This window comes from Notechis scutatus, chromosome 1, assembly GCF_049901735.1.
Source record: "Notechis scutatus isolate UNSWTSFEM ecotype Mainland chromosome 1, rNotScu1.2, whole genome shotgun sequence".
Classification (NCBI taxonomy): Eukaryota; Metazoa; Chordata; class Lepidosauria; order Squamata; family Elapidae; genus Notechis; species Notechis scutatus.
The window spans coordinates 58,626,914-58,637,458 of NC_142009.1; the positions used below are offsets into that span (position 1 = coordinate 58,626,914).

General features: G+C 40.5%; 1 protein-coding gene and 2 non-coding genes across 3 annotated transcripts in view; all 3 read right to left on the minus strand.

The window, feature by feature from the left end:
• The window catches only part of WDR43 (WD repeat domain 43), a 31,718-nt gene extending 21,766 nt beyond the window's left edge, over positions 1 to 9,952 (minus strand). Inside the window, exons 1-5 of the mRNA XM_026681738.2 lie at positions 9,555 to 9,952; positions 5,146 to 5,280; positions 4,583 to 4,701; positions 1,612 to 1,732; positions 228 to 367 (exon numbers count right to left, since the gene is read on the minus strand). Coding sequence (XP_026537523.2) covers positions 228 to 367; positions 1,612 to 1,732; positions 4,583 to 4,701; positions 5,146 to 5,280; positions 9,555 to 9,926 — 887 coding nt within the window. The 5' untranslated portion in view covers positions 9,927 to 9,952. The remainder of the gene's footprint in view (positions 1 to 227; positions 368 to 1,611; positions 1,733 to 4,582; positions 4,702 to 5,145; positions 5,281 to 9,554) is intronic.
• LOC113423513 (small nucleolar RNA SNORD53/SNORD92) lies at positions 1,417 to 1,501 on the minus strand. The gene has a single exon (XR_003372392.1). It is a non-coding gene; the product is annotated as a small nucleolar RNA SNORD53/SNORD92 (small nucleolar RNA).
• Positions 3,361 to 3,438, minus strand: LOC113423534 (small nucleolar RNA SNORD53/SNORD92). Its single transcript, XR_003372394.1, has one exon. It is a non-coding gene; the product is annotated as a small nucleolar RNA SNORD53/SNORD92 (small nucleolar RNA).
• Positions 9,953 to 10,545: the final 593 nt, after the last annotated feature.

The window sequence follows — 10,545 nt, forward strand, 5'->3', positions numbered from 1 at the left end:
CTTTCATGCTTGCTATGAATAAAATAATTAGGAAGCAGTATGTAAGAATACTTACAGAATAGCTGAGAAATTCTCTTGTACAATGCTATGCAAAAGTCTATGGGTTAACTTTATGTATGCACTGCAGTGATCCACAAACCTCATTTATCTCATATTTTTATTTCTTACTTTGGGACTAATGATTATTATCAAACAGCGATTGTTAACAGTTTGAAAAAAATACATACCACACACTGAGTAACCGGTCATGCATTGCTCCAGACAAGAAATAGAGGCCTGTAATTCCATCAAAAGGTTGATTTTCAGCTGGAGGCCACATTGTGATGAACCTAAGCATTGAGACTGCTGTAGCATGTCCTGTGAAATGCTGAACAAGAAATGTCATTTAGATTGATCAGGAAGACAGTGTTTAAAATGCATAGAAAAATTTGAAGTTGAGATTCTGTATCCCGACAAGAATCCATTAGCCCCAAAATAGTGTCACATAAGAAACTCATTTTTCCTAAAGTAGGGAATGAATTTAGCTTCACAGTAGAAGTAGTGTAGATGGAAGGGAACTCTTTTTAAACATAGTCACAATCAGGAATTTAAGTTTTCTGTTGAGCTAAATGAAGAGTGAAAAACTGATACTTTCAACTTCAGAATGGAGCAGCCATCTTCCAGTTTCACAGCTTGCCACATAGTGTGGGAGGAGGGAAATCTGGAATGTCAGACCAGATAATAACAGATCATTCTGTGGGAACCAAGGTCATCTCAACAGATGCTGGCCAGAGAGACTGAGGGGAGTTGCCAAAGAGATGACAGAACACCTAATTATACCTAATTATACAATATGTCCTGTGACCATGAGGGAGAGAAGTATCTATTCTTTAATTATACTGAAACAACAGGAACTGTTTAGAGCTGATTTTGTTTTCATTCGTGAAATGAAACAGTTCTTTGAGAAAGCTGAAAGTTTCAGAGTGATGAATTGGTTGGGTTCATTAGTGGGAACCTTGACAGATAATTTATTTTCTACCACAAAGAATGCAATTACTTCTCCTGGACTACAACAAGACTTTGAACACTGAATTTCAGTAGACCCAGTCTTTATCACTAAATAATATGATAAATTGATTCTACTAATTATTCCTTCAGATTTCCATAGAAGGTAACATTAAACAGGATTTGGATTTAAAAATCAACTAAATGTCTAAGAATAAGAAACTGGTAAACATTTTTACCCAATGATATGATATAGAGTATGCTCATAAAATACTATAAAGATAAAAATAATTATATTTTCCAAAGTAGTGGGTTTAACAATCATTAGTGCTTCATAATTAATGAACACCAAACCAGACATTATTCCTGTGATGTGTACAGAAATAGTGTTTCAGCAACTCAAATTAATGTTGTCAAATACTGCTGTGGGCAGTGCTCAGACACAGCCAAGGAATTTCATGTCCTCATTCAACTGTCAGCCAGCTGAAACCACCTTTTATAAGTATCATCACAGCAAACTGTCCAGCAGTCTCCAACTATGCTAATGATAGTATTAAACAAGATGAAGTAAAGCAATTGATTAAGGAATTAAGATCATTTAGGTTCACTGTGTCCCTCAATACATACTCTATAGACTTCTTTGGTCTCCAAGTCCCACAGTTTGATAGTTCGACCTGCTGAAAGTAGTACTTTTCCATCCGGACTGATGCACAATGAGCTTACACTGCTGTTATCTCCTTTCCATTTACTAGGGAATTTAAGAAAAATAAATTAAAAATTACTGTAATACAGACTTAAAGACTAAAGGAAAATACATATAAATATATATAACTCTGTAAGTTGGAAAATGGGACTTCAAATCACTAAGACTTTGATTTAGAATTTACTCGTAAGAATTAGCGAGGCACCTAATTTTACAAAAAAACTGGAAACTTGACTCGGTATAGCCGAGGTGGAAAGCAGCGCTCTGGTAATTCAAAAATAAAATATTGGGAGCGCCACTCCCCGCGCTGGAAGGGAAGGGGCTTGCCCCGGGGCGGGCGGCCCCAGTCCCGCGGCCTTGGGAAGGAAGGCCGTGAAGGCCACGCTGGAGCGGGGCGGGGCGCGCCGGTCGGGCGCGCGGACGGTTCACCGAGCCCCGGGTCTTTGGCGCCCGCCCAGTGCCCGGAGCCCCGTACCGGAGAAGGAGCCCCGGCGGGCAGGGGAGGCCGCCCGCCCTCTGCACCCCGTGTCGCAGGGACCCCGCCCCGCAGGCCGCGCTGAAGAGCGGGGGGTGGTAAAGGCCGGGCCCTGAGGAGAAGGTCCGCGCCTGTCTGGGGCCGCGCCGGCGGCAGCGACTCCCAACAGCCCCGCCGGGAAGGGAAAGGCAAAAGCGCTTTGCCTTTCCCTTCCCGAGGCGGCGGACTGGGGCCGCGCCGGCGGCAGCGACTCCCAACAGCCCAGCCGGGAAGGAAAGGCAAAAGCGCTTTGCCTTTCCCTTCCCGAGGCGGCGGGATCAGGGCGCGCCGGGCGCGCGACTCCCAACAGCCCCAGCCGGGAAGGGAAAGGCAAAAGCGCTTGCCTTTCCCTTCCCGAGGCGGCGGGACTGGGGCGCGCCGGCGCAGCGACTCCCAACAGCCCCAGCCGGGAAGGGAAAGGCAAAAGTGCTTTGCCTTTCCTTCCCGAGGCGGCGGGACTGGGCCGCCCGGCGGCAGCAACTCCACACCATTTTTTTTCAGAGGGGAATCTGACTCGAGTATAAGCCGAGGGGATTTTTTTCAGCACAAAAATGGGCTGAAAAACTCGGCTTATACTCGGTATATATGGTAAATCCAAAAGATTCCTTGAATTGGCAACTTCTGAGCAGCCAGAAAAATTCAACCAGACTGAAGGTACCTGTTAAGCTGCTTTTCCACGACAAAAATATTTGGGTAAGAAGGACATTTATCATTTTGATAGCATGTACGCAATATGACTGCCTTGGAAACTATGCTTATTCACAAAATGACTCTTACAAACACCCACTCCATTTAACTAAAGGTGATATTCTTCTCAATGAGAACTTTGTAGGGTCCTAAGACATTTCTGGAAATACATGTGATACCAAAGTCTGGTAATTGGATTTCTAACATCTAGGAATGTTTAATTCCGTTTATGTTATAGTTTATATCCAGAGAGGTTTGAAAAGTATTATGATGTGTCTACTTTCACTACCTTTAAAAATATTCTGTCCAACCAGCTCTTATTTTAACATTGAGAAATTGAAAAAAATGTGCTTAATTCTGGACTTTTGCATCTATGTACTTACTATACTATTTGATAAGCTTTAACTTATCAAATAAGCTTTAATGTACTCTAGCATGTATTCAAGTTATTAAATTTTGACTTGAAGACAACCTGCTCAGACAGCCAAGAGAAAATTATCCTCACTAGGTATCAGTAGTGAGTGAAACCAATTGGAAATCATCACAGCAGGGTATATTTTTGCTTGAAATTACTTGAACACTGCACTTTTGAAATTAATAAATGAAATAGGCTGGCTTGTTTATACAAGATGTTTATTGTTTTATTCCTCATATATAACCAGTAGTTAGAAGAATCATTTCGATACAATTTTCCCCCTTTACTGCTTACAAAAAGTAAAGATAATAAACAGATGGTTTATATACCCAAGAAAGGGTTCAAGTTTTAGTCCTGGATTTTACATTACATCTCAAAAAGATGTTATTTGCAATGTGGCTTTTTTTCTCTTGCAAATTTAAGATATTTTTCCCACACAAGGTAAACTATGAGCAAATATTCATTACACCTTGATTTAAAAATCAAGTATCAGATATATTCTAATAGCCCACAAGATAATTAATTGCATATTATAATGCAAGCTGTTATAGTTAATTGTTCCATTGGATTGAAAACATTTCTAAATTTAAATAAAGGAATTTAAGTTAGGATCCAAGCATTTTAAATGAAAAAGCAATCAAATTTTACTAATTCAGAAATTTCCATAAGAATGTGTATGGGATTATTCATGATGAATGGATGTTTATCTGAAAAGAGAACTATATATGAATTTCCATTGATGATTGCAAATGTCATAAGTAATTTCTTTCCATTTTATTTCAACAATTCTGAGATTCTGAGGGACTACCTATCTCCTGTAGTATACATTGATCCTGTTTATCCAACAGAGTTCGATTGGCATGCTTCAGGGTCTTCAATTAAGCTTTATCATCTGATGGGATTTAGGAAGCCTGCCTCTATAACATCCTTCCTCAGAAGTGGTACTACCCCTAACCTGGCCTTGTCGTTCAAATGATTCTTAACACAGGCCTTGGGTTAGCTTGAGAGGCAATCTCTTAATGGGATTGCTGTATGCTTCAGCAATAAGGTCCTTAATGTTATTTTCTTAACATTAATAAGGTCCATAATGTTACTTTCACACTGATTTGTAAATTTACTTTTAATATTGTTTAATAAGCAAATAATATTCATTTTAGTATTCGGAAATGAAAAAAAATCTTACCCATTCTTTACACGTTACTCAATTCTACCTATGATAAACTGATCTGATAGATAGCAAAACAGAAATTTTGAGACACTCAAAATTGACCAGACTCACCATTTCACTTTACATGTCTGCGCATTCCACTCTATAATATGCTTGTCATCTGAACAGCTATATAAACAACCATTGTCCTGATGCCACCGTATGCAGTTTATTTTATTGTCATGCCCATTCTAGGTAAAAAGAAAAGTTATCAGCAAGTTTCATACTTTCATCAAACCAGTTGTGACCAAAATGCTTTACAGGTGGTCCTTGACTTACAACTATCTTTGAATCTCCTAAAATTGCCCTCCCATTTGTACCATATAGAAAGATTTTAAGAGGCAAAGTTATTATCTTTAAGCTGCTTTATTTCGAAAAGCACCAATTTTACTTACACCTTATGGCTTGTAACTTCCCCCAGACAGAGAAAATATCTTTGCATATCTTTTTTACATTGTTACATTGATACCCCTAGCACATTGGGAGGAATAAATAAATCCAACCACTCAGATATTTTTTTTAAAAAAAACTGCTATCCCAAGATGGATAAACATTGTACACCTCAGCTTTTCTTGAACAACGTTAAGTCAATTGTCTCTTAACATAAAAATAATGTTGCTCTACATCATACTTACTAGTTTACTCTGTAATTCTCCTTTCACTGTGCTGTATAATAAAATGCCACCAACAGCAGTACCAATAGCCAAAAGATCTAACTGTTCAGCTGCTTCTACAATTTCAGATTTCCTCTTCTTCCTTTGAGGACCTTCCTGTAAAAGTTACAATCGTCTGGATATTAAATAACAATTTTACAAGAGATATAAAATAAAAGCATATTCAAAATTGTCAGGGAGTATAAAGACAGAATCCTCATTCCTTTGTACACTTTGAAAAGAGTGCTGAATTGCTCTATCGATATAATCCAAGCTCAACCCTAACAATCATCTTTATCTTGTTAAAATCGAGCTAATATAAAGAACATTCAATTCTGCTGAGCAAACATGAACATTCACCATGCATGGTGATCAGTGACCATAAATATTGATTTAATCTGATATAATAATAGTCTTATTAATAGTACTTAGGCACAGTTCGAAATACTCAAACTCGTTTTTTTTCCAACCAAGGCGCCTTGCTTTAGTAATAGAAACCTATTTCTGCAACTTTAGCTGTCTAATGAGTTTTTAAATAATTTCCTTTTTCTTCTTCTATATCTAACTGAATCCCTTCTTTTTCAGAACCTATTAATTCTCCAGGTGTATCTTTCGTTGACACTGCTTCCTCCTGCTACTGTTCACCACAAATCTACAAGGCCCTTTAATGTGTCCCCCTGCACTGATCACTGCAAATATACTTATCTCCTGTATGTTTCAAATTAAAATTACTTCTGTCTCTGAGTTACAGTTCGAGCTCTTTAACTCTTATATGGTTTACTATACTTTTGGAATTAAAAACTATGGAAACCACAAGAATTGTAATTTCTCCAACCCACCCTGCCCAAAAAAAAACCTACAATATCTGACTTCAGTAATCTTAGATAATGAACATGTATAAAAGTTCATATACATCACTTCAAATTTCATTCAAAATTTAACCTCTAAGCTAAAATACATAACGTTAATCTGTTTCAAACGTATTTCCCACTCAATTTGAGTGTTACAAACATAAGTCAGCATCTTCTGATTTCACATCTTGCTCATTTCAGTGGCATCTCTACTTTAGTTTACCTCCATATCAAGAATTGGAAACCACAACTTGAAATGCATTTTCAATTGTGATTTTAAAAATGCCCAAAATGTTGGTTCACAATCATAGGTAGCCCACATGATCTCTTTCTCAAGGATGGCCAGTTCTATTTCTACTTCTCTTTCCCCATCTTCCTGAGGGAATGCCTCTTTGCTACCTGCATACAACTCTTCACTATATTTTTGCCATCTGTTGATGCCTTGTTGGTACAAGTTTTTTCCCTTGCTTGTTTTTAATTATGCCTTTATAGGCAACAAATGATGTGCAGATCTTTATCACTTGCATAAATGCATTCCTGGTGTGACCCTTCATGTAGTGCATTTTAAACTGTTTACATCGCTTGTCCCAGTAAACTTCATTATCCTTCCTTGCTGCCCTCTGGAAAGCTGTATTTAGTTTTACTTCTTCCCGTTTGCCTGCTGCCTTAGTTGGTGGTTTTGTTTTGTTTTTTGCTCAGCTGTTTTATGCTTTCACCTGGGAGCCACTTAAACTTTTTCTCTGACTTCTTGAGTGGTATGTGTTCTGCAATTCCAATAATGGTCGATTGAATTTCCTACCATAGTTCAGGCGTCTTCTCAGCTGTGTCCAACAGATCAAACATATTTTTCATCTCAATTGTATATGTAGGAGGGATTTTGGAGACATCAAACTTCTTTGGAGGTAATGCCTTTTTGATGCTGCATAATATGACTAATCTTTGCCATCAACAGTTCATGATCTGAACTGCAATCAGCACTTGGATATGGCATAGGATATAGACAATCCGATTATGGTGAAGTCCATTTGGTGAGGTACAGGTGTATAAGTGGCGAATGTTCTATTTGAACCATACATTCGTGATCCTAAATTTGACAATTCTTGGCAAAATTGTACCAACAATCACCTGCATCATTCCTTTCACCTAGTATAAAACAACCAGTGATGCCTGTCTCTGCTTGTTTGTCAATTTTTGCATTAAATCATCCAGGTTGTAAATGATGTCTTTTTTGTTTCATAGTTTTTTGGACCATGGCATGAAAGCCCTATTTCAAGCTCTGCTGCAGCAGTTGTTGAGGCATAGATTTGGACAACTGTGATGTTGTGGGGCTTGGCACAAATTCTGATTATCATAATTCTGTCACTGACAGCTGAAAAGCTTTTCACTGCTTTAGCAAATTTCCCACTTATAATAAATGCCACTCCATTTTCCTGATATCATATCCTGAGTAAGACTAAAGTTTCCAGACTGGAAAAAAAGCCATCTGATCACAGTAGCTCACTAACACCTAGGAGATCAATTTCTAAACTGATCATCTCACGTTGGACAATATTTAATTTACTGACTCACTCTTCTGATGTATCTCTGTACAATGTAGATATTCATTTTTGCCACTGGCTGCCTCAGCAACTGGGATTCCTCTTTTCAATCATTGGGCATTGTTATCTAGATGTTTGACACTCTTTCCATAGAATTTTCTTGGCGAGTATTTTGCAGAGGTCGCCAGATCTTTCTCCATTAAAATGTTAAAATTTACAGTATCTCCTAGTTTTGATAGCTGTAATAAGTACAATCCAAAAGTAAATGAAAGCCAATATACTGACTATTAAGTATAATGAAAATCATATTGAGTCGTGAATACAAAATTAAAATTCTGATTTTAATTTTTTTCTGCAAGTAGCATAAACTTTGCAAGCCTGAAATGATACAGTAATTGGATAAACTTTTAAGATCTGCAACAACTTTTTTTTTAAAAAAGTGGTAATACGCAGGTAAAGTTCAAATGAAAAAAATGGGATACAATGCAGGAATATGCACTCTTTTCTCTTACAATCCTTTCCTTTTCAGGAATGTTTACTCCGCAAATGCTCTTTTTCATTTACATGTTTAAATCCCCTTTGATAAACCAGCAAGCTTCTCTGATCAGTAACAATTTACACATTTTCATTCACTTTCAAGCAACACCTACAGGATTGCAATATCAACAAAGCAGTACTCCTACATTCTCACTCTATTAACAAATACTTTATTTTGCCATTTTATTTATATCTATTGAAATAAAAACAGATGCATAAGGTTCTTGAAAAACTAAAAAGGCTACCTGTGATTGTTAATAAGCTTTAAAAATATTCAAAAGCATTTTGTCTGGATTTATAAACAGATATTATAAATTACTTTTAAATGCTTTGTAGCCTAATATTAACTCTATAGACTTTTCAAGTCTGATGGAGTGGGGAAATGTAAAATCCTTTTCAAAGTGCCATATATTTTATGAAAAAATAAAAGAGCACAACTGAAATAGATGTGTATATATGGGTGTATCATAAATCATAGTATAAATATATATTGGGCTTTCTAAATATTTCCATCTAAATTGGAGTACTGAAGAGGTCACTTAGCTGAAATGGAGATCAAACCTAACAGATGCCTTTAGGAACTCCAGTCTAAAACTAAAACCCACTTTTAGCTATACATTTCTTGTCGGCACCAAGTACTGGGAAATGGAACTATGTTGCGTGCATATATGTGCCCACATATGTGCCACACCAAAGCAGAGTCCGATGCCAAGCCAAAGTTATGAACTGGTTAAGAACAGAGGTGGCTCCCAGATCGGAAGCACAGCATGTGCTTGGTGATGCTCAAATAATTAGATTTCGACGTGGTTTTCCTTTTCCTACGATCGATGCTTTTCTCTTCCGAATTTTCTACGCAATGCCTCCGCTGGGGAAAACGAATTAGAAGAAAGAGAAGCAAACCCCCTTTTTAGAGAAGGGTGAGCCCGCCAAGTCACGGGTGGCGTGAACCCTGACGCATTTCAAAGCAGCAACAGCAGCAGCGCCTTCTTTTCGGCTCTTCAAAAGCCTCCTTGCGTCGGGCAGGGGCGGAGCCAGGAAGCGCACACATGTGCTGCTCCCGACCCTGAAGAATCCCGGCCCGGGGGGGTGTGGGGAAATCGGGGCTGCTTTGAGGAGAGGCCCGAGCCCCCTGCACAAGAAGGCGACGCGATTCGGGATCCGTCCTCGGACGGTCCTCCGTCCTTTAAGAAAAAGCAGGGCGCTGCGGAGGTCCCATTCGCACGTGGCTCCAATTTGCACGCGAAACGGGGGGAGCTGTGATTTTATCTCAGAAGAGGCTTCCCCCCCACCCCCGTACCGTATTTTCTTTCCCCCCCACCCGTCCCTAATGACAGGCCCCGCCTCGCTGCTGGGGATGGGCGCTTCCCACATGGCGGGGAACGGAGGCCCAGGCCCAGCAAACGCAACCCAGCATGTTCGGTCTTGGCGACCGTGCCGCCGCCGGGCAAGTCCACCCATTGAATACCTTGCTGGGAGGTGGTCGGCCTCCTCCGACGCCCGGCGGTGCCCAGGCCAGGCAGGTACAAGCGGCGCTGAGGTGGGCAGAAGGAACGTACTCGTGGTGGAGACGGCTGCTGGCCGTCTCCCACACGCGAAGCCGCCCGTCCGGCCCAGAGAGAGCCAACAAGCGCCGCTCGTGAGGAGAAAAGGCACAGGGGCTTCCTGTCACGTAGAGGGGGCTCTCGAAGGCCGCCGTCTGCTCCCGCCCGCCGGCCGAAGCGCCTTCTCCTCCACCTCTTGCCGCTGCTGCCGCCGCCATGGCCCTCGCTGCAGGCCCGACCCTCTCAGCTCCCACCAGGCAGGCGCGCGGCCACGTGGTCGGCCTCCCCCCGAGCATGCGCACTCGCAACCTCCGACGCGCTGCCCTCCGTCATCCTCACGGTTCAAAGGTTGAGGGTTGACGTCGGGAGGCGGTTTCTGTAAGCTCCGGCTGATAAATGCGCCGGCTTTCTTCCAAATGAACTTGCCCAGGGTTGGAGCAGCACATCTAGAAGCCGACTTAGAGATCAGGGACAAGCCTCATATTTGAATTGGGCTCCTGGAATCCGACTGTAATTGTTCATAGCGTTTTATCGTAATAAATCAGAGGTCGGTTGCAATCGGCCGAAACCAGCTGGCTGCGGAATTCTGGGAGTTGAAGTCCACAGATCTTAAAAGGTGCCTCGGTTGAAAAGCACTGGGTCTATAGAAGATAATTATTTGTAGTTCAAGGTTGAATTGTTTAGTCTTTGGTGCTCTCTGAGTTTGGTGGTTTTCTTGCAGACATTTTATTACCCAACTAGGTGTTTAATAGGATGAAACGTCTGCAAGAAGAGAATTAAGTTCAAAAAGCATGAAAGACTTAAAAGCACTGTCCTAAACAATCAGCAATTTGGAGAAATAAAGATGTGAAGGAAGACAATGCAAATGTCTTGATGGTTCCATAAACTAGCCATATTCCTCCATGTTGCCTGTTT